The 24,894-nt window shown below is 37.9% G+C and overlaps 1 protein-coding gene across 1 annotated transcript in view; it reads right to left on the bottom strand.

Moving 5' to 3' along the window:
- Nucleotides 1–1,273: 1,273 nt before the first annotated feature.
- The window catches only part of ETNK1 (ethanolamine kinase 1), a 31,100-nt gene continuing 7,479 nt past the window's right edge, over nucleotides 1,274–24,894 (bottom strand). Inside the window, exons 2-8 of the mRNA XM_083860173.1 lie at nucleotides 22,079–22,338; nucleotides 20,530–20,670; nucleotides 19,656–19,798; nucleotides 13,399–13,482; nucleotides 11,555–11,715; nucleotides 9,693–9,766; nucleotides 1,274–8,150 (exon numbers count right to left, since the gene is read on the bottom strand). Coding sequence (XP_083716299.1) covers nucleotides 8,078–8,150; nucleotides 9,693–9,766; nucleotides 11,555–11,715; nucleotides 13,399–13,482; nucleotides 19,656–19,798; nucleotides 20,530–20,670; nucleotides 22,079–22,338 — 936 coding nt within the window. The 3' untranslated portion in view covers nucleotides 1,274–8,077. The remainder of the gene's footprint in view (nucleotides 8,151–9,692; nucleotides 9,767–11,554; nucleotides 11,716–13,398; nucleotides 13,483–19,655; nucleotides 19,799–20,529; nucleotides 20,671–22,078; nucleotides 22,339–24,894) is intronic.

Below are 24,894 nucleotides of genomic sequence, written 5' to 3'. Positions count from 1 at the left end.
AGTTGATTTACAAGATGAATCCTGGGTATTGTGTGACTAACACCATCAGTATTATTTAGCTTAAAATGTATTACAGGATGCTTATGCTAGCTCTGTATAACCTTGTGTAATTATCTGCAAGTCATGTGTCATTTTAAGAAACTTCCCCATCAGGCATGAACAGAGGGCTGTTTGTAGGGTATTTTAGGGGAAAACCCTCCCAGCTGAGGCCTGGGCTCTGGCCAAGCCCTGGCCTCTGCTGGTCAGGAAGTGTGCCATGAGATGCAGGAGTTTCTGTGCTAAAAATACAATCAAACCACTCTGACGTGCTGATTTGGGTCTATAAAAGCTGGACCCACTTTTGAGGTGAATTTAGACACCTCACCTATGGGTGGATGCATTGTTTTGGATTTTCCCAATTGCCAGGAAGGGTTCTCCAGTTCCTCCATGTGAAACAGGGATCCCCAGCTACTGTGGGTACCTTGGACTAAATCATCAGCACAGATCTCCCCACTGCAACTACAACAGTGAACAATGATGAGCCACAGCTTAGCCCTCCCTGGGAAACTTTGAGGATTTGAGCAGTGGATGCCAGAGAAATACCATCTCCTGGCTCTAAGCAGCAATTCAGTAGGGACAGTAACCCCCAAAAACCCAGTCAGTCTGAGTATTTTCTGTTAAATTGAAATCATAGAATGGGGTTTGAAGGAATCCTAAAAGATCATCCAGTTCCAACTCCCTGTTGGAGTTGAAGGGACACCTACTATCCCAGGTTGCTCAGAGTCCAATCCCATCTGGCCTTGAACACATTCCAGCTGATCCACAAGCACGTATCCAACCCTGTGCCACTGGCACTGGATGCAGAGCTTATTTTCAGCATCATGAATCAGCCTATAAAATGGTCCCCCAGAGTTAAAACAGCACTTATGAGGAATAAATTAAATTTCGGTGCAGCCCTAACTTTGCATGCTTTCCTCCTTTTCCTCAATGGCAGTGATCCCTCCTGACAGCCATGTTCCAGCTAATTCCTGTCTCCCACATTAAATTTCAGCAGACAATGACCAAGCCTATTTGATATGCAAAACTTATGTTTTGCATAAATATGCAAAAGTTAACTGTTAACTTTGTGCAAGCCAAATTCTGTCTCAAAATATTTCTTTTTAGCTGCATTGTTTATTCCATGGAGAGGTGTGCATTTGGACATAAGTCAAAGCCCTTTAAGAACTCTTGACTACTCTGTATCAAGAGTTTCCAAACCTGGGGAAAGCAAAATCATCACAATATACACAAACAGTGCCATTAGAAACCAACTTTATTGTTGCAGTTTGAAATTATTTACACAATATAAATCTCTTTGAAAGGTACATTACTTCATTTAATCAGTGGTAGAAGGCCTTAGAATAGTTTCAATCACATTTAGCTCAAAAGAAATACAATTCACTCCAATGAATAAATGATGCACCTAAATACCACAACATACAAGAGGCATGGGGACTCTTTTGGGGGATGACAGTGCTAGAAGATGACAAAGGCTCTTTCATAATTTGAGCTTAGTTTACTCACAGGATACAAGTGGACTTGTGTTTAAAAGAACACTGAAAAATCCGCAGTAACAAAGAAAATGACACCAAATTGAATATATTCCTAATATGCTGTGGCCCTGTGTCTGCAAGTGTTGAAAGGGTTTTAGTGAAGAGGCTTAGAACCAATGGCTCTGACTTGAAGTCACACCTTAGAAAGATTGGATACATTCTCTGTGCTGAGACTATTCAAAGCACTTGTGTACAAAGCAGCAGCATTGACTACCACACTGTGATACAAAATGGTAAATGGAAACTTGTTACAAAAAAAACCAAAACAAAAACAAACGAACTTTCACACACTTAAGACTGGACACTTATTTTCTGATAACACTTAAGAATTACTACTACCAAAAATTTAGAGACATATACTTCTTCTCTAGTTCACACTATATTTTATCCATACGATATTTTTCACATTTCTCTTCCAAGGTCTCTTTTATTTTGCATGGGTCTCAAAGTGGGAAAAAAACCCAAAACCACTTAATAGAGGGAAAACACAGTTGCAATGCCACAAAAATAGGCTGGTGCAGGACCTGAAGTTATTTCAGCATTTAGCATCAAAGTTTGCTTGCTTGATTTCAAATAACTTGTTTTCCTTTCCTTTTCATTTCCATGAAGTTTCTCTCTGTGTCATCTCTCTATAAACATCAAATCAAAGATATTTGGGAAGTCCATTAACTAAATTCCACACCACAGGGATACTAACTCTGATAGCAGCTTGGCAGCTTTAGAAGGCTGCAGAAACAGATTGTGAAATCTTGAACCTAAAGTTTGGGCATCTGGTGAAGTCTGGCCATCTAAGATCCCAGTAGTCTCCAGAGCCATCCCAGTCAGTTTCCTGACATTTCCCAACAGTAATAAAACCCTTTACGGAAGAATTCAGTGCAGAGCACCAGCCACACTATTAAATACACAGAAAAGCCTAGAACACAATGTCTTGCAAAATAATCAGCTACAAAGGTGCTTTCTTTTTTATAAATGAATTTTTGAACAGCCTCTTCCCTCTCTGCCCAGGCTGATTGGTTTCCTAATTACATAATCTCTACAGATCAGATCAACTGTTAAAGAAAAACTTAAAAAGAAAAAAAAAAATTAAACAATGCCTTTTCCAGTATCTGAGTACTTCCCTTGGATAGAGCACCTCCTTACAACCAGCCTGTGCAAACATAACACACATTTTCCTTCCCACTGAAGGTCTCTAATCCACAAAGTCGTGTTTAATCCAACACATTCCATCTGGAATTGTGTGATTTCTCACTGTTGAGAGCCCCTTCCCTAAAGATCCTGTGTTTGGCTAATGGAACATCTACCTTGCACGAGCTCAAAGGTCTTGTTTTTTCCTATCTTTCACAGCTATTGAAAACAATCAGTTTGCCACTCACAGTCATAAAGAGGGAAGAAAAATCATCTGCAAGACTGCTCCACATCAGCCTTGCATCTCCCTTAAGGTCTGAAAAAAATGCTTTCTGCTCCACTACCACAATTACAACCTGCCTGGTGCGGAAGATGACAGTAGACAGTTGCCAAGTGCAGCAGTTCAGCAATCTTACAACACAACATATAACAAAAATCATGAAAACAAGGAACACACACAACCACCTAAAACAGAGACACGTGAGACATGGTCAACCTGCTCTGCCAACTACAAGGACTGCCCTAAACAAGAGATTACAGTGTCACTGCGGTTTACAACAAAGTCTTATTTAAAGGTCACCCAATTTTAAGATTTCTTTTGGTATGACTAATAAAAGAGTATTTGTAAGTTTCTGTTACCTACCAAAGGGATTTTAAAAAAATCTGAACTTCATTCTGAAATAAACTTTACCATTTTTTAATTTGCTCTTGTCTTTAAACCATGAAAGTAAACAAGCATATTCAATACCCTGCTACAGCAATAACTTGAGCTTCCAAGTGAGTGATTTCCTTTTACTTCCATTTACCAAGCCCATCCCTCCTCTTGACTAGTACTTCTTGGATAAACTCACTTCCCAGGACCTTTGTAACCCCAAGTGTCACCACAGGTAAGGCTGAGAGGGTCGTACAAACTGCATCAAGATCAATTTGTCAGATAGAGAATAAGATTTGCAAACCAGAATTTTCCAGCTGAGGTATTAAACACACCAGTGAGAAGAATAAACTAACAGCTTGAAGGACACAATGGAGTTCGTAACAGAAAATGAAAGGCAACAGTGATGAAATACAATCAGGGAAAAAAACTAACCTTCATTATGTCTCTGTTTCCAAGGTTCAAGGCCTCTTCAGAAAGGGACTTATTACACAAAAAAAAAAAAAAATCTGATGAGAATTGTCATGTACTGACAAAGTAGAACGTAATTTTAGGCCAAAAGGAAATAGTGATAAGCCAAGTATGGAAAGGAAGATTTTAGATCCATGTTTATGCTAAAAGTAGGGTTGTGGGCACAAGGAGGAGGGGGAGGGAGTCACACACAGGGAAAATATCTCACCCATAAGTTTTAAATACTCTAAAGGAGTACCAATAGTTCTAGAGTTGAGGTAAATTAATTGACAGAACTATATGAGTGATTTGGGCATTCAGCATAAGCATTTATAAGTTAGCAACTAATCCAATTAGTATGCTATATCCACCAAAAGCATTTGAGGGACTCCTATCACAGCTACCTCAATCAGTGTCCCCATGGGAGGACACACTTCAGGAGTGCTTCAATCCAACACACTTAGTTTAGAAGTCAACAGCATTCAAGAATGTATAGGAAATTTTTGGAAGTTTAAATAAACAATTTTAACAACTTTCCCTATCCCACTGGTACTGCATATACCTCTGACACATGGTTTGCCCTATTATTAGAACAGATTTTCTCTTAATGTAAGTACTGCATAAATCTCTTTATTCCCAGAATCATTCCCAAGAGCAAGATTTCAAAAAAGCTAATGGGGAAAAAAAGACACTGGGTGTCCAAGGCTACAAATGGATATCTTAACAGGGAAGTATTATGCTCCGTTATAAATCAATTTAACAAAAGAAGTCCACACACAGAGTTAGATTTCTTCTTTACATCAAGATTTCTACAAAATAGGAGAGAATACAATGCAATACACAAGTCCATAAATGCAAGATAGAGTACAATTCACACTAATTTACAAATGGTTATTTACACTGTTGTATATACATGTACAGTCAGACCTGGTTAATGCAAATTTCACATGTCCTTTTAAAAAGTAAATCAACAAGTGTCAATGAAGGTATTTTTAAAAAATATGTGACAGGAGACTAGTGACCATCCAGAAATCTTTAGTGCTTGGGTGACCTAAGAAATTAGGCCTGGATTAGCCAGATCTGACTGCAGAAATGAGAAGGAAAAAAAAAATCACACTATTCTGCTTTACAAAAGCAACCAGGCCACTACGGTCTATTGACTTGATGCTATTTCTGCAAGAAAGCCCAGATTAATAATCCTCTTTATATTTACAATATAGCTTTAACTACAGCAAGAATTATTAATTTTGGCATTCGTGCCCTTAGCTTAACAAAGGCAACAGAGTATCTTCTTGGCAAGTCACAGTCAAAACTACTACAGGATGTTTCTAGAGCTCAGTCATTTTTTTCATCCTACTTCCAGTATCTTCATGTTGCTATTACAGAGACCGAGATAAATAAGGTGAAACAAGTACATGTTCTCAAGTACCTAACTTACATTCAGAATGTCCTGTATTCACAGTTTCAAGCTACCTTATCATCTGCAATGCAAATTACTACTTCCAACTTAATGCACCTGTAGATATTCCTCAGGAAACGAGGATATCCGAGTGCTACTGGCTCAAACGGATGTGGAACAAGGCTCAAGGTAACTGGCATTTCATTCTGGGAGATGTTTTTACAGTATTTCCTCAGAGCTGATCACAAATGGATTTAACCTGCACTTCTCTTGAGAGAAAGCTGCTGCAGAGCAGTGTTGAAGTATCTGAAGTGAATTCCAATGTGCAAACTTAAAGCCTTGACCAGTACTGCAAAGTCAACCACTGTAACCTGTGACAGTCCTTGTGCTCCTTCAAAGTGGCTCAGGGAAAGCTTGGACTATTTGCTACCTGCTTCAAAGTGCTTTTACAGGATTCACTCCACAAGGATGAGATTGAGCTGCACTCAGGAAAAGCTTTGGTTCTGCGGAAGCAAACTTCCACTCCTGCAGTTATTGCTACTTGAGCTATACAAAGAAAAATACTACTGACAAAAATTACAGTAACTCCAAACCTAAGTAGTACTGGTACCTGAAAAGGGAATGTGTTTTGCCAGCCATTGGGAAACTTATGATCTGTCAAGTGTTGGATTTCCCAAGACCAAATGAACTTCACAGCCTTCTTTCAAAAATTTTCATAAATACAAAGCAACACTGTCAGAAATAAAGCCACTGCTTGGAACAAAATAGTAACAGAGAGTTCAAAAATCTTTAGCAATCTTAGTTCCAAGGACATCTTGCTGAACTTAAAGGAAATACAAGACAGCAGGGTATTATTCATCAAATGTCAATAAAGTCCATAGGGAGACAGTACAGAAGATTAAGGTCTTCAGTGCCTTCATGAGCTCTAGCAACATCCTTGATAACTGCTACAAAGTAAGTTATAAATGTCTATTTTAGCTATTTGTTTCAAATGAAAGAGAGTTTGTCCAGTATAGTAGCCTCCAGCTAATGAAAATGGTTACCTCATTTCAAGTTACAAAAACCCCCCCCGTTCTCCCACTTGTATAAAGGTTTTTAAGGTTTTGACTGAATAAAAATAAAATGGAAACATTCACAGATCAATATAAACAAGAGGAAAAAAAAAACAAACAAATCCTAAACCGTGCTTTTGTAAAACAACAGAATACCATTGGAAATGGTCTTTATTGGTGAGGATTTTTCATTCACATGAATTTTCTTTGTCCTGAATCACTCCAAGCTTTTGTAAAGCACACGTGTGTACGTGATACACACACATACACTGCCATGTGCCATAAAGCAATTTTGAATAAATATCTTTGCTGGAGTCTGTACAACAGACTCCCCACGTAAGTTTGTGTTTGCATGTGCTCATGCACATGCACAGACTTTGTACATGTGGGCACTTATGTGACCAAAGTGCAAAGTTTTTCAGAGTATCATCAGAGTCAAGTCCATGCCTGCCTAGCCCCAAACTGCATTGCTGGGCTTCAGTTTTCTGCTGTGGGTTCCTTCCCATCTCCTGCCCCCCCAGTCCCACCCTTCCTTTCAGAGTTAAAGCCTCTTTTCCACACAAACTTATGCATTGTTCCATTAGGTCAACTTTTTCTTTTCAGCTAACATTTTGTAATCCAGACCATTCTTGGTATAACACCCTTAAGAAATAAAGTGTGTATGATGATCAAAGCCTCATTGCTCAAGTCACTCATTGCTTTTCCATGTTGCCCTTCAAACTGGAGGCTTTGAAAAGCAATTTGCTGGCAGGAAAAAAATAAAAAAAGAACCACCAGACATACCAGAATCTGCACAACTAAAGGACCAGGCATTTAAGACTTAAAGTCCAAGGTTAGAAGGCGACAAAGCAGAAAGTTGTCATCCATACAGGAACTGTAAACCTCTGTCTTGCTCCCCAGGATCTCCGCTCTCCTACCTCCAACAGTCCATTCCACCACTGGAGCACAACAGATACAGACACCAGAATTGTGGTCAAATCTAGAATCAAGTCTCAAAAAGGAGGAGAGGTTTGGAATAGTGGTCTTTTGATTTTAAGAGTACACTTAATAAACAAGCAGCTTTCCCATGGAAGTTAGGGATGGCAGGTTGTCCACCTAATACCAGTGATTGGTACAATATCCTCAGAGAATCTTGTGGTCACAGAACTTGAACATTTCTACAGCTCAGTAAGATGAAAAAAAAAAAATCAACATGTTATTTATCATTTCAACAAGCTGCTTGATTCTTGTGCAAAAATAAAGTACCATCCTATGGAAAGCTACCCTTAAAAAAAAAAAAAGGGAGGGGAGAAAAATAAAGATCATCCTAACCCTTCTCCCTAGCTATACCACACTAGAGATCTCACAAGTCTATTGTCACTCCTTTTGCTCGTAGGCCCTTAAAAGAAGAATTGTCTCTGACATGTCTTCTTTAGCATAAGTGAATGCAACTCCAACAAAATAAGTTGTTAAATGAATCCTTTGGAACAACTTCACTGTCTGCACCCAACTTTAACAGAAACTGATGAAAGCAGCAACGGAATCATGTTAAACGTATAATAAATAATTCACATACAACATATGTTAAATTACAAAGAAGGATTAAATTGCCATTTCTACAACTTTTTATAGATTTAGCAAGTTTCTAATCCGTTTTATATCAACAGCAGTACGTATGTTCTTCATAATAAATTTAACATTGAAGGACTGTCTAGAGGCATTATTTATAAAGCAAGAACCACCAAGTGAGCATTACAGCACTTCAACAAATGTTTAGCTTTTTTCCAGTATCTGTTCTCAGAAAAGATTCAGGGGTTGTCTATCCACTTGGTAAGAGTCCTCCTCTTCGTTACTCAGGAAGAGTTAACGTCATGACCTCCAGTTTCATTTTGAAATACTGATTAAACCGAACAATTGCATACCTGGGCAAAGGGAGAGAGACATTCCAGGTTAGGAACAGGTAACTCTTCACATGACAACAGCCACACTAAGTAGGACTAGTCAAAAATCCCACCGATCCCAGCACCCTGCTTCCAAAATTGACTCTTAGCAGCTACCAAAGGAAGAAATTAAGAACAGAGCCATGATATTACAGTACTTCTTCTCCAGCACCTCCCTAATCCCAGTCTACAAAAGAGATGCTGCTCCAGGATTATCATGATGCCTCAAGTTTTAGCTTTCATGTTTTCAGATTCTGTGCTGCCTGGGTGTGTAGTTCTGAGCCACATATTAAGCGTCACTCAGCTCTCTTCACAGAGTAGGGAGACAAAACAAATCCTTTTCCTGCTGAAGACCAAGGACAACTTTCAGGCCCAAAAATATAAACAAGTGTGCACTGAAGGGAGGAACAAGAAGGATGGGACCTCACAACCTGAAGCTGTAATTGGACAATTAAACCCTAACATGCAAATGGACCAAAACTTATAAAAATATAAGACTTTGTGACCAGCCAGCTATTTTGTGACCATTCTTAGTCCACCTTGGGTGTAGCCCTGGTCAGGCTCTTGTCCTGCCCAAGGTATATCCCAGAGGCCTTTCAATAAATACTTTATTCTCCAGCTCTGTCCAGTCTCTGTTCCAGGTCAGCCTTCTCAAGGCATCCATCAAAAGTAGTGGTTCAGTGTTTACTTCTTAATGGACTACAATGCCACAGAAATTTGATCTTGATAATTTAAAACGAATGTGTCAAAGCTGACAAGTTTTTCGGGTTTATCACTGGTGTTTTCACTCCATCTAGTGGTGACTGCCAGGTCCTGCGGCCTGAGATAACTGGGAATCCATATCGGTCTGACTCACAAAAATGACATAATTAAGCACAGTAAACTGGCTTAAACTGTGCAAAAAAATCTACTTTTTGCCAGGTGAAATGAATTTTAAAAATTAATTTTATCATCTTGCTCAGTCCCCAATGGAGAAATTAATTCCTCTGCTCCTTGCCATGAAAGACCATTTTAAAAAGGCCAAAGACACAGGTATCTATCCAAAACAGAACTTAACATTCATTGGTGGTACAAAGACTCTTTAAAATAAGAACAGCAACTTCCAGGATCAACACTCCATGCAATAAGTAATCAAGTTCTTTTGTCCTATACCTTTGATTCTCACTGCTGGAAATGTAGGTTTTGCACCTGACAGCACACCTCACTGACCACCTAGGTTTTTATACCTTTGTCTCCCCAGCAAAAAACACCTAATACCCAAAAATATTATGTTCCTTGCCTTGTAAACTATGTATTTTAGCCCAGGGGCACATAATTTAAAGAACTTTCAGCCACAAAAACCACTGACAGGCACCTTTTACTGCCCTGTTTTCCCTTAAAAATGAAGAAATATTTGCATTATCCCAGAAGTGAGGTGTGTTGCTCAGATCTCAGTTTCTGATAGCCAGGCTGCTGGACTAAAAGGCCCCAAAGGTCCCTTCCACCCTTTAGTATCCCATGATTGTATAAAGCAAACACACTTACCCTAGAAAATCAAAATCAATGGTGGAATATTTGGCTTGAATTAGAGCCCACAGTCCCCAAAAGAAGTGTGAAGCCTGAAAGATAAAAATTTAGCAGCAAAAAATTAACCTTATCTTAAATCTAACATGTAAACATGTTCTCACAGAGACAAAATTTCATTGATAAGAGAACATTCAAAATCCAATCTTTTTGTAATCTTTTTTTATCAAGGAGATTTATAAGCAGTATCATATAATAAATTACTCACAAATAGATGAGGAAATCCATTGGAGTCATGTGTCATTTTCAAGATAAACAATGTTGCATTTATAAACTATGTCACCTATTAAGTAGATCGTTGTATGACTATATACACTATGCTAAAAATAATGCACAGAAATGTAACTATCACCTCTACTGCTGCTAATTAAATTTGTATTATTCCACATGTATTGAACTCTAGTGCAAACACAAAATTCCTTTTGAATTTTTGATTACACCCTTAGACCTCTATAATTACACCCCCTTTCACTGCTGACTTGGAACAAAGAGATATGTAATGCTTTAAGAAAATCTCTAATTCATCAGAATTTACACAAATTTCTCATCTATTCCAGACTTGCTTCTGTTAGGAGTCCAGAGAAGTAGTCTGGAGTACTCTGTTCACTTTCAGATTGAAAGTATGGACTGTATTAATGATATGACTTAATATACTTCAAAATGAACATGTCATGGCCATAAGCCTGACAGTGTCCTTGAGAAAGACATTTCTGGACAGGCAGGTTAAAAGTGACAGACTCTGAACTTCAGTACATCATTTTGCATCAACATCCACTAACTTTATGTCCAGTTTTCCCTTAACAAAGCTTCCCCCATGAACTGATCCAAGAGTTACACAGCGTTTGTGCATCATGGGTAGTCTGTAGGCAAGTCCTGACCTGTTTTCTAAACACAACTCAATCCTCTTAAACATTACTATGACCATTGTTTAAAACTGACAAAACAGTGTTATGTATTTTCAAACAGACCACCAGCCTGCTTACTTGCAGCTCTAACTTTCCTAAATGATTGGGAAGGCTGAATTTAACAGCAACAACTAACATTTTAAAAGAATAGCTGCATACAAGCCGTTGTTTTTAAAGCTTAATAATTTTTTTTTAAAGTTTAATAATCATCTTCCTGTTAATTGTACTTCCTTACTGCAACCAGTAGCTTTTGCCAGAAAACTGAGGGTATTACTTGAATTAGTAGGAAAGAGGACTAAAGTAAGGCCAAAGTGGTTACTTTAACCTTATTCCTCCTACAAATAGCTGGGAATGTTATTCTTTAGAAGAAAAAAAAAAATACAAGCACTTTTGCTGTAACATTTCCTGTCACGTAATCTGGGCAAAACAAGATCAGCAAGAGACTCTAGAGTGACCTATTAATCTGCAATAGAAAAAATAAATAACATCAAAATATTCTAGTTTAATAGAATATTATAATCTTATTTTTAAAAAGGCTTTTAAAGCTTCTAAGTCTTCATGAAGCACTACCTTGTTCTTCTGTCTTCTGATCATTACAGGCAAAAGTTCAACGAAGACCCACCATAAGCTGTGGCAAATTTAAACTTCCCAGACCAATAAACAGCCAACAGAAATCCTCACTCAATGCTCATCTCCTCGTTTTCTGAATATGCAGTACCTTCTTCACTAGGCATATTCTACAGAGAATATTTAATATGCAACAGAGAAACAAGTTTCCACAGAAGAGCCAAGTTTTATTTTCTTATGGAAGTTTTCCTTACATGCCACAACATTCAAATTCAACAGCAACTTTTGTTCTAAGAGTATCAGGTTTCTCTGCATCCTTTAAAATATTCTAATCAAGTGTTTGTTACTTACCAGTGCAAACTGATTGACTTGGACATAGAGAACTTCAACCTCTTTTTCACTGACTTCTGTGCCAAATCCTTTATATTCTTTGTAGGCCTCCAGGTAAGCTCTCAGCCATTGCTCCTGTAATTGTCTGTTGGGATAGAGGCTGTAGTCTACCTCATTTACTCCTAGGAAAAAGAAAAGAACACTATTACAACTTTATGTTGCATAAAGAGACCATTAAAAAAAACCCTTCAGGACTACCATTAGTGTACTCCTTCCCAACCCAAAACACAGGCACAGACTGATGTGGACAAACAACCACATTTTTACTTTGACCTGACCTCATAAATTACATGTTGCAAAGAATTTCCCACATACAAATCAGAGTGTCCCACATTACAAATTTATGTTTTCAGCCAGACAGAGTCTGCTTGTATGCTGGGACTCTCAACACCTTAGGCTTTGAGAAAAAGCTTAAGGAAAAGTATTTGCCTTATGAAACAGAAGCCCTTAACAAATAGATCAAATATTATGTATTTTGTAGGAAAAGTGACTTTTATGCCACGATATCCCAAGCCAAATCCAGATGCATATGCAATTATCACTAAGGTCATGTTTGAAGAAAATTTATTATGAGTCTGCCTCTCTTCTATACAGGGCATTGGTAGAATTAGGAGTCCATAACCCATTTTTATCCTGTTTTTCTTCCTATACTGGAGGTGCTTAGTCACAGGTTACAGGGGGTCTGCCAAGATCCCCAAACCTGGATCACAGTTCACTTCCATTATCACTCCCACAGACTTTGGGAATTCTCATTAATTCTTATACTATGAACACTGCAATACCCTAGCACCTAAACTCTTTTGTGTGTTAGAGCCACGTAAGTTTAGCTTCAAAAAATAATTCAGATTTTTACTGGAGAGATAGAGAATAAAAGTGAAGCACAACTGTTCTTCATAGGTGAAAAAAATGTATTTGTGCATTTATTCTTTTTACTGATTTAGTCATACTTCAGAAGATAAAAAAAATCAAGCTTTCAAATACAATTTTGCAAAATACAATTTTGCAAAAGAATTTAGCTTGCTTTCCATATTTTTAAATTACCAAATATACAACTCAAATTACCAAGCACACAGTCTGATTTTTTTTTCAAAGTTATCTAAACTTAACATTGTTTGTGAAACAACTGATAGATTAAGGCTCTTCATTTCACCACATCTTTCCATCTGCTCTAACAATTTTGTAGCTTTTCCCTGCTGGCCCATGCTCTGAAATAAGACAGCACACACTTGAGGTCATTTTTTCCTTACAGAATAAGTGGAATGGGCATTGGCTGTAAAAAAATTGAACTAGCTAATAAATTAATCTATAAACACCTTATTCCTAAAATCCCACCTTTTTCCTATTACATGGTCTCAGCCTTTACTTCTCATTTTAGGAAAGGCCAAGTACTTAGTGCACACTTTCAAAACCACCACAAAACACGTAACCCTGCCTTTTGGCACTGTGGAATCACACAGAATATTATCACTACATCCATCTCCAGTGTGACACCCACAGTATCTCACTACAGTGAAAGGGCTGTGTCACTTCACAGCAGGACAAGGTGAAAGCTCTGTGTTCTGAAATTATCTCCTTCTATCAGAACCTGGGATGTGATATTTCCATTTCTGGGTTAGAAGACCTGCAAAAGAAAGGCACAACTGGCCTGCAAAATGAGACAACAACACATCCTGATGCCATGGGCTGACAGGTGTAAGCATGGAACTAGACATACAAACAAAATACAAAAAGGAATGTGCAAGAATGAGTTTATTGGAGTTTTTAGTAAAACCAGTCAACTTTTACTTCACAAATCCAATTCTTACCTGCAAATTCATTGAAGTGATTTCCAATGTCATAAGCCAGGTAGTTGTACCCAGAGTACTCGTAGTCTATGAACTGCACATCACCTGTGTGAGAGACAACAGCAGCAACGTCAGAGCCCAGATCAAACCAAGTAACAGCCCTAATCCTTTGGTGTCCTTTGAAGATTTTTGGGGAAAACAAACCACAAACCCATCTTATAACCCAGTTGTGTGCACTCAGACATTTCAGAGTAAAGCTGTGACTTCCACGATATGAGATATTTAAGGGTAAATATTCATTCAGGAAAGCTCTTAAATTGAGAGCTTATAATTCTCTCGGCTTCAAATATGAGTAGAATTTCAATTTTAATTTCTACCACATGAGGGCCTCCCTTACTCTCAAAATGAGAGGTATAGTAGCATATTCTTTATTTAAACTTTATGTAGAAATAGCAGATCAATTTCTCCCTGATTTAAGAAAATAACATTTCTGTTTATTCTCATACAAATGCGCAGCCACAGTGTACAAAAACATTGCAACATGCTGAGACTTCCTGTTTCCTCAACCACTCTCACAAAGCAAGATTATTCTTAATTGTTGCTCTTTTTTTTTTAACTGGCTTCACCTAGTCTCAAAAAAACATCAGACAATCGTAAGATCCCCAAAGCTATCAAACTATGTAGCACTGGTTTGCTGATACAGCAGCAAAACACAGCCCCAAATGTTTCCAACTGATGTTTACCTGCACTGAAGCTGCTCAAGAATGTCTACAGCACATAAAATAGTCAAAATGTAAACAAGATTGATTAAGTAAAACTAGAGCCCTTGTATTGTAAGGGAAACCAGCAAAATTACTAAATCAGAAAATGAAACAATAGGTTAACATAAGATGTGTTTGCACTAGAACATTAAAAAGTAAAACCTTACATTTCTTACTGCTATACTGAGTAGTTTTCACCATTGCACCCTTCTCTCTCTCCACTATTTTTTTATTACTCTCTGCATTAACTTTATTATGATTAAAAATCTCTTAACATGACTTACAACCCTAGGCTAAAGAGAAAAATCAAGAACAGTGTTGTAATTAAGTACATTATGCATGTATTTCCTAGACTAAGGATTTTAAGTGCCTACTACCCTACCTCTTTAAGATTTAGGAGTATTATACCTCTCAAATAAAATAGTTTCACCAATGTCCTGACCAAGTTAGCACAGAAGTTTGTTAGAAGTATTCTTTTCCAGGCAGTTCATCTTTGCCATTCTCAAACTACTAATTATGTTTTCCAGATGGACAAATCTTTTTGTCCACTTAAAATGGAAATTAAAGTCTACAACACAAATAACATCACATAGTCACAAATCCTCCAAGTCTGAGTTCACTCTTACTCCCACTGAAAGAGAGGCTTGCTTACCAAGTTTGTGATGTTAATTCTTTTAGGTTCTAACAAATCAACAGCCCTGCAAAAATTGGCAAGCTCTCCCAGGAAATTCTGTTGACAGTGGAAAAATTGAAGTTCTCTAGAACTTTGAAGCAGTAAATCTTACAGCAGCTGCAGGCAAGATCTTATTGTCACAGATGAACTTCTGCCACTGCCTGACCAGCAGATTCATCACAGGCTTGCTCTTCCCATTGGTTCTCCAGTGCTGTTTTTCAAAACAGACACCTCCAAAGTTACAAGCCAATTAAAATCCCAACCCTGGCTAACATCTGCTGACACAACTCATCTCCTGACCCCCTTTTGCCTCCCAGACATTTAATATTGCTTGTATTAGGAGACCTTTTTTCCTTCCTCACATAAAATCCAAAACACAGCAGGTAAAAGTCTGCTAGCAAAATATGGAGATAAATACTTTAAATTTTTCATGTGCACATTTCACCTGAACACCCCTATGTGCCATTATGATTTTTTTAATTATAGCTGACATTTAAAAGAAGTTACTTCCAGATATAAAGAATATTACACACAAACATAAGCTGAAGCTCACAAGATATGGGTGGGGCTGTTCCCACAGAGCAGGAACAAGGGCATACCCAGCCCCTGGGTAGCAGAGGGACAAAACTTGGCAAACTCCCATTTGATAGGGCAAAACTTCAAAGTGAAAAAGCTTTGCATTTATACTGATCCATTTCAGACCACTGTGAAGCTCAACTTCGAGTTAATTTTTGCACAAAGGCTCAAAATAAAGATGTGCAGCTCTTCCTGTGGAATTGAAAGCAAGCAACAACTTTGAAGTTTGCTGCTTCAAAAATGTGCAACATATACATCCTTATATGTACACACACATACACCCTACCCTGCTTTAGAAAAAGCAGAAGACAGTTTGCAGTCATTGTTTAAATAACCATTGTATTAGAAGTTACTTTTAAGATTTACTGCAGTTCATATGAGAAAGTCACTTCTACTTAAGCTGCTTAAATTACTGGTTTAGCAGGCAGCTGTAGTTGAAAGGTTTCTAAAATGCATCCAACAATTTGTACATCCCATCAATATCCCTGAGAGCAGGCAGACCAATAAGAGGTGCTGGTCTAAGTGTATTTGTGCTTCGTTGAAATTAAAAAATTTATAAACAAGCTCTGCCATCTCTCTGGAGAAGCTACTGCTATTGACAGGAATAGGCAGGTCAAGAGTGTGGAATATTTCAAGTTAAAACACATTTCCTTTTGCCAGGCATTTCCTAGGGCAGACAATATGCAACATACCCCACAAAAAAACCACAGAAGATACAGAATGGAATTCATTGTGTTCCACCTCCCAGAAATTCACTTTCAAATAGATCAAGTAGATCTCCTCAGGGTTCTGACAGGTAGGAGGGTGAAGATACTTCTCTTTCTAACAGCTTTTCCTTTTTAATGGTTTAATAGGGAAAGCACTTCCCCTGTCCAAGTCTTGGCTGTAGCTCCCACAGCTGAATGATGTACCCTGAGTTCTGCCCCGTCCTGCTCATCAGGTGAGCCACTGAGCCCCTAGAAAACAGCTTCAAAGACAAGGATCTGTGCTAGAAACACACTTTAAAATCCACTAACAGGTCACCCACTCAAAGGATAATTTTAGCCATAAATACTGAAAAGAGCTCTGCAAAACATAACAGGGTTTTTTAGATCAAAACCAGAAGCCTTAAAAATACCTCAGTCTTCAGAAGCACTGAGCACCCACAGACTCCTACCAAAGATCACAGAAAACATTGAGTAGGCAGAGGGAATAAACAGAACAAAACTATCCATCTACCTACACACAGCTCCCAGCCAACTGATTTTCATATATGCAAAAAGAGCACACAGAAAACACAAAAAAGAATTCTGATACTTGATCTTGTTGAATAGCAGGTATTTGAATATTCTTAAAATGTCAGCTAGTTCTGGAAATTCCCAGGTCATGCTGAAAAAAAAGAAAAAAAAAACAAACACAAAAACCAAACGAATTTACACAAGGTCTATAAATAAGCAGCACCAAGCTTTAAGCATATTTTGAGTATCTTGATGTCAAAACTCCAACAAAAAAAAAAAAAACCAATGTGAAGTGATGAACTGTATCCTCCAAAGGGTAGATGACAGTGATAATTATAAGTTATGTAAAGTCACACTTGCAGATTTTCATATCCTGAGTGACTGAGAATGGACATTAACAAAACAGCAAGAGGCAAAGTTCTCTCAGCCACAGCAGGAACAAATTCAAATCAGATGAGTGGAACTCCATTAAATGAAGTTAACACTCAACATGCTCTTCCAGGCTCATAAATAAGGACAGGAGACTGATTTTTCTTAAAAGCAGCATGTGGCATGACTCTGATTTTTCTTTCAAGTCTGAAAACTTAATGTGAATTTAATGCAGAGGCCAAGCCTAAGGCAAAACTCAGGAACAAGCCATAATTATTCACACTGCATTGGACACAAGTCCTAATTTGTCCTGATAGTCTGTAGCTTACATACACACCCACACATCCCCCCTGACAAGTAAATGTGTAAATTAAGCATTCAAAACCAAAATGATAAATACAGTATCACTAAAGCAAATAAATTACGTTTTCTTTGTGCAAGCTTCTGAAAAGCCAGACAATACTACCAGTTTTGCACAAGTTTTACTGAGGAATAAAGAAAAAATAAGGTAGTTAATCTAAAAAATCTATTCTCTTGTTTTCAGTTTAGGGTCACCAAGGTCTTTTGGACACACAGAAGCTTTTCTGGATGAAAGAGTGAATTTAATCAGAGTATTGCACTCACCAAAGCTGTTAACTACCTTCAGACAATTTGATGCCATTCCTAGTGAAGCTCATCTTTAAAAAGATTTTATTTTGTGCTCTTGAAAAGTTATTTTTATACCAAGAAAAGCTTTTGCTCTGCTAAACACGATATCCTTTTGTGGGAAGCACAATTTCCCACAAGTTACACATGTTGCTTCACAGTTAAAGCTGAGCTTCCTGTTTATTTTCTATAAGAAATGTGCTATAAAAATCAGCTTTCAAATGACAATCATCCTTTCTACAGATGGCATTGAGGTTTGGTTACTATGAAATTGGCCCCTGCTGTACTCAGATGGCACAAATTTTACAACACAGTCCACATACACTATTCAAACATAAGTTTAATAATATATTTACTTTGTATTTCCAAGTGTTTCCCCCCAGCTGCTTACAGCTTGCTTGAAGCATAAGTACTTTACACACCTCCCTCCTCCCCACCCAGCCTCCAAACTCTAAACACTCACACACTTGTTACTGCAGGACTGCTCACAAGTGATGCACTACTGGCATTGTTTTTTCCTCCATTCTAAAAGAAAAGCACACAGCATTTGTTTTTCAATTAGGAGCTTCAAGCCTGTTGACCATAACAGTGAAGCTTCTAAAGGAATTCCTCAGATTTATTTTCTTTTTGTTGCAGGGTTCTACTACGAAAAGCCACTACAAAAATTACTTTTACCTCTGTGTGTCTTCTCTGGAATGCTAAAGCTCAAGGTAATTTCAGCACTAAAAAGACCCACATGGTAAAAAGAGATTTAAATTTGGTACTGCAGTATCACAACTCCAACTGTGTAAAACCACAAGTCTAGTCTTATGTACACCTTTCATGCTTTCCTCCCTTTCTCTGTTTAAGCAGAATCATCGAACCTCAGTAAAACCACTCAAGCTTGGTACTGAATTCATAGAATTTAAAATTTATGTCCATAGCATTGTTAGGCTGCATACACACATATAGGCTTATATAACTAAAAGTACTAGCAACTCCCTTCAAAGGTGGTATTACTCACAGGGAAACTTGTATACAGATCACCAAAGGAGTTTATTTCCTCAATTCACATGGTGATGCAGAATTCACATACGATGCAGAAATGTGTGAGCACATACAGCCAATTTTCATACTAGAACCAGCACCAGCTTGGCTTTGTCATTCTTTTTCTTTTAGTAGTTAAGGCACATAACTTAGATACCAAAAATCTTACTCAACTGGCACAAAAATATGCAGCTCCGAGGAGGAATGCGTCATCCTTATTTCAAAGGAAAACCTTGTAATCTGATTAGTCACATTTAGCTGAGCTCAGGTATTTGAAATGAGAGGAAAAGTGTTTATTTTTACTGCACAATGCCCACTTTAGTGTCAAAAGTTTGCCTTGTTTGTTTTAATACCTGATTGATTCACTTAGTAACCAAACCACTAAAATCAATAAGCTGTGGGTTTATATGGAAGTTTTAACAACAAACTACGAGTTAAATGTATGGTAATAGAAACAAAAAAGTAATTCAGTTTTGCCAAGACGTGTGCTGCCTACAACTGTTCAAACAAAGGATGTATTTACAAAAGAAATCTTTTAAGATGCCTGTGTGCCTCATGCAGAAAACAAATTGAGCTACTGAATGTAGTAGTTAATATCATTAAGATACTTTACATCATAAACCACAACAAAACATTACAGGAGACAATTTTCATGTTATTTTTTGTACTTGCATCATTTTCTTTTCTTCCTAAAAGCTTTATACAACCAGAATAGAACTAACATTCAGTTACATAACTTTGAGGCCCAGGCACACAGGCAAGCTGGGGATTAACAAATTCATGAGTTCATTAAGGAAAAGCAAGGAACACTGATTTTCTTCCTCTACACAGTAGCATACAGATGAGAATTAGCTACTTAAGCAACTCAGTATTTGCACAGGTATCACTACCCTGACACTGGGTCTGAAAAGCTCCCTTCAACAAGTGAGTAAAACAACACCACTGATGCAGCACATGCAATTAGGGCACAGATAAAGACATTCACTACTCACTGTTTAATTCAACACCTACCTCTTTTCTTGTTGTAAATAATATTCTTACACAACAGGTCGTTGTGACAGAGCACCACTGGAGATCCTAAATTTGACAGTCTTTCCTTCATCCAGGCCATCTCCTCCTGAAGAACTTGAGGACTTGGAATGTCACTTAAGAACCTTTTCAGGTGTAAAGAGGCAGAGTTAACATTTAGTACTTTGTGTTCCAGATCAAACATTTGTAATTAAGTATTTTTCTCTACATTCTTCCAGCAAATAGTTCAACAGATGCTCTCCCACGTCAGGGCATTCTTTCCCAAGGCACAACAGTAGTCAATTTGTGACAATCATTTTTTTCTCTGCCCTCCCCAGAAAACAGTTTTCTGAACATTATCTGCACTGTAAACACAACAGTTTATGAAAATCAGGAGCAGAACATGAATACACTCCCACACATTTTAAAGGTGCAAAGATTAAAAGAATTATGGCATGAATTTCATTCACTCTCTGTTCACAGTGCAGTACTTCCTCCAAGAAGAATACACAACAGTATTAGGTACAGTATGTATCTATACTGAGGAAATTAAAACTAATTTTTGGTCTAGTTACAGTATACTACAGTATATTATATATTACACTTAAATAGCCATTTTGTCCTCTACATTTTCAGTTACTTATTGACGTTTACTCAGTTTGCTCAAGAATTTCACGTTGTAAAAGAAAAAACTTTGCAAGAGCATTCTTTAATTACAATGCAGCAAGAAGGGCATCTATGATTTCAAAGTCATGGGAAGAATATTGTTAGGCTGGAGTCTGCCTTCTGAGCCCCACAAAGTCTAATGATATTGTACAAACACAATTTCCAGCAGAAGGAATGTGAAGTCTGGAAAGAACATGATGAAAATACCCACCTTTTATTTACTTCCTCATCTGCAAATTCTGTGGGTATGAGAGAGAAGTATTTCCCCATTTTCAGCCACAAATTTGATTTAGGGATCCATCCATTGTGTGCATGAATAGTATGGATTTTAGCAAGCTGTCTAGCAATGAGTCTAAAATAAAATAAAATTAAATTAATGTTATATTTAACTGAAAAATTCTAAAAAAATACAGCTCAGGAATTCAAAGAGGGTTTAAACAAGAGCAGCACAGCCATAGGGTAGCACATTTAAGACTCAAAAGTTCATTAGGATCATTAGCTGTGGGAAAGGAAGAGGGAAGGATTGAAGTTCAGTTAGAGCACACAAACTTCACCTGCATTTTCAGTCTACTCTTGCTTATTTTTTGAAGTATTGATTTAAATTGGCTGCTTTTTTCAAGCAAATACATTTCAGCACACTAAAACTAAAACCTTAAGACATCAGCACTTTCTGTTCACTGCCAACAGTTTAAAAAATAATTTCTCAGTGGATTTTCTGGATCTATTCACAAAAGGAATGTCTTGGAAACAGTTGGAAGTACTTAAACCAAGTCCAGCCCTCTAAAACCACAACAGAGGTCAACAATGACTTCTGTAATGGTGATGTGCAAGTGTTGAACAAAATAAACAGACCTTTAATGAGCACAGTCTTCTGTGGAGGCATCAAGGATCATCTCTTCAGCTCTGAAATACTATAACTAAGGCTGATGTGGGAACATCAGCTAAGTGCAGGCTTATAGAATTACATATTTCCTGCTCAAACTCAACTCAAAGTCCTTGTCTTGGGTTGCAATGCAGGATTGCAATGCAGGTTGTAACCAGTGGTGTGTATTCTATTCTCATCTGCTGAAACCAGGTGGGGAGGTGTTTAATGGGCCAGCCCTTAAAACCTGGTGGGGCCAATGCCCTTTATCTCCTGCAGGACCCATCCTCCCTCCAGGGAGGTATCTTCTGTTAATTGGCCATTGAGTCTCACTTAAAATTATATCACCCCATTGTCAGATGCTCCACCCAGGGGGAGGAGCCACACATTTCTACCTGAATAAAACCTGACATTCAGAACACCAAGGCAGCTTGTTTTCCACTGGACTTCCAGAGGAAGACCAGACCCATCTCACCACCCCTACACCCTTCTACAGGATCATCTCTACTACAACAGAACCACATCTGTCACTCCTGGAGGACTTAACTGGACTGCTTGTAACACCATGCCTAACAGGGTGTCAGGTCATAGTCTGACTCTGTCAGTGTTTTTTTTTTGTTTGGTTGTTTCTTTTGTACTACTACATTTGTATTTTTACTATTCCTATAAAGAACTGTTATTCCTATTCCCGTATCTTTGCCCGAAACCTCCCTTAATTGCAAAATTATAATAATTGGAGGGAGGGTGTTTACATTCTCCATTCCTAGAGAAGCTTCAGCTTTCCCTGGCAGACACCTGTCTTTACAAAACAAGACAGTCCTTCAGGCCAGGCAGAACTTCACAAATGCACAATGACATGATAAGATTAAAAAAAATAATAATAATTTTTAAGTCTTACCTGAAAATATCTGGATTGCAGACATGCTCTGGATCCAGGGCCTCCCCCTGCATGAACTCGTAGCACAGGCCATTGTTGAAGGTGCAGTAGAGCTGGGGAGCACAGCCATGGGCCTGCAGCACACGGAAACTCTTCACCTCCTCATCCCGATCCACCAGCAGCTCGGTCTTGTTCCCATAGATCCGAACTAGAACGACATCATCTGTTATGTCACCCACGTAGCAGCCAATTAATTTATTGGTGATTCCATCGGTGAACAGCTGAAAAGCAAAATTAGCGCAATAAGCGACTCAACTCTGCAGCTTCAACAAGTGGGAAGAGAATGATGAGTTGGCCTTTAGTTCCCAAAACACAAATTTTTACTAGATGGAGCATTAAGAAAAGAAATCACTAGGAGAGAGGAATAGCATGAAGAAAATACTTGAAGGTAAATGTGAGGTCTTTTTTTGTATTTACAGTCATGTCTCCTCTTCCACTCTATGCCCTCAAAACCCCAATTCTTAATTAAAAAAGAATAAACCCTCCCCAAAAAGCACCTCACAGTAAAACAAGTAAGTAGCAAAAGGGAGCTTTAAGTTGGATAACATAAACATTTTTTAATCCTTAACAGCAATGAGGTCAGAAAATCAACTGAAAAAGAGAAGAAACCTATTTATCAGGATCAGAATACTAAGTGTTCAACAGCAACAGTTTGATTTCCTTATTTACTCAAGTCCAGTCATGCATCCTCTGAGATAAAACTTCTGTCTCAAGCCCTAAGTCAGGCTCAGAACAAAAATACTGACAAATGCAGTGATCTGTTGTGTGTCAGACATTATTCTGAGCCATAATATTTAATGAAAAAGTGCTTTTGCTAAAAACACATACCAACAACAGTATACCTATCTACAGGCATCATAATTCTTTAGAACCTTGGACAGTTTGGTTCGAGTTCTGTTATGAGCTGGGGGGAGTGGGATGTGTTATGAGGTTTTTTTGCTTGTTTTATAAAACAGTAAAACACAATTCAGGAAGTTTGACTTCTATTTCCTGTCTCCCTTGAAGATATAGCCTTTATTTTGCAAAGCAGTATCACTCAAACACAAGTAACAGATTATTTCCAAGTCTCAGGGGTTTAGAAAAATTGATAATTAGGAGCAATTTTTTTTAATTACTCAAGAAAAAAAAATCTGAAGTTGGGTCACGTCTCACTGTTTAGGAAAAGACAAGACTTTTACAGTAGATGTGTTTTAGCTCATATGCCTTGATTTCCCCAACACCCCTAATTTGATGAGGTCAACAGATTCATCAATAAATGCAGAAAAGAAGCGGGGAAGTTTCAGTTGCCATCACAAATCAGAAGAAATAGCTCAAGCTCCTAAGGAAAGGTGCAGAAGATACAAAAGTACTCTATTTTCTTGAACAGTTACAAACACTCAATCTTGAAGAAGTAGGCATAGCAAATTATATAACTTTCATCTAGACATGGTAACCATAAATTCAAATAAAGCTGCTTACAAAGGCAGCTTTGACTGAATCAAAATTAAGACTTTCCCTTTTATGGGCACATCTTATTAGCTATTAAGATAAATAATGAAGAATCTTGAACAGTCTTCATAATACCTGCTAAAATGTTAAGCACTGCAACAAAGAAAACTGTTCCATTTAGCACCAGATACTGGGCTTGAGCAGTGTTTCATGCATTTGAACAGGCAGTACTTAAGTGCATTTCAAAATGCTTGTAAATCACAAATTACACCCTCATACTATAAATGTACCCATTCATAACCTTCCCAGTCATACGTGTATGGTCACAGAAAATGATGAGGATGGAACCTCCTGTGATCCTCCAGTTAAACCTCCCTGTTCAAGCAGGGCCAACTAGAGCCAGCTGCTCAGGACTGTGCCCAGGGAGATCTCCAGGAATTCTGGAGACTTTTTAACCTGTCTGGCAGCATGTTCTGGTGTTTGACCACCCCCAGGTAAAAGTGTTTTCTTCCATTGAGATGAAACTTCACACCTTTTATTTTGTGCCCATTGCCTTGCCTGTCACTGGGCACTGAGAGGAGTCTGAACATCTCCTCAATTCCTCCTCACCAGGTATTTATACACCCAAGATCCCTGCAAGTCTCTTTTTTTTTTTTTTTCAGGCCAAATATGAAAGATTCTCCAGGTCCCTCTGTAAATTTCATGAACCTTTGCTGGACTTTATCCAATGAACATGTGTCTTCCTTCTACTGGGGAGCCATGAACAGGCCAAAAGCATTTAAAGATGGCAAATCAACACACAAGTACTGATTCTTTTACCTTTTAACATAAATCCAGAATTAATTCATTAAAAAAGCATGAAGACCACTTTGCAGAAGTGATTCGTGTTGAGCTGTTCAAGTTAAAAAGTGTGTCTGCTGTACTCAGCTAAAAACTTCCAAAATATGGTTTAAGGGGGAAAAAAGTACTATGAAAAAGACACAGCTCTAAGTCAACAGAAACAGTGATACTAAAAAAAAATTAATAGTGCTGATGCAAAGAAACAGTAAGAATCTGAGTTGTTATGCTGTTGAACAAACTGCTGGGCACATTACACCTTCTGTCATGGCTCTATTATCCCCTTAAAACAAGTTTCATTAGCACTAATAAAAAGAAATCTGCAACAAGGAAATTGGACTCCCTCAACTGTTAATTTAGGAACTCTACTTATTAGCATCTATTTGTAACATGCTGCTACAAATAATTATATACACCCAGGAGCATTTTAGCTCCCGCTTCTTAAAAAGGCGGAAGGGTTCACTTACTTTTCTAATAACATTATTCAAAGTAGACAATTTCCATATTCCATC

This window comes from Zosterops lateralis (assembly GCF_965231275.1).
Source record: "Zosterops lateralis genome assembly, chromosome: 4".
NCBI classification, from domain to species: Eukaryota; Metazoa; Chordata; class Aves; order Passeriformes; family Zosteropidae; genus Zosterops; species Zosterops lateralis.
This window is presented reverse-complemented; position numbering and strand designations above follow the sequence as displayed.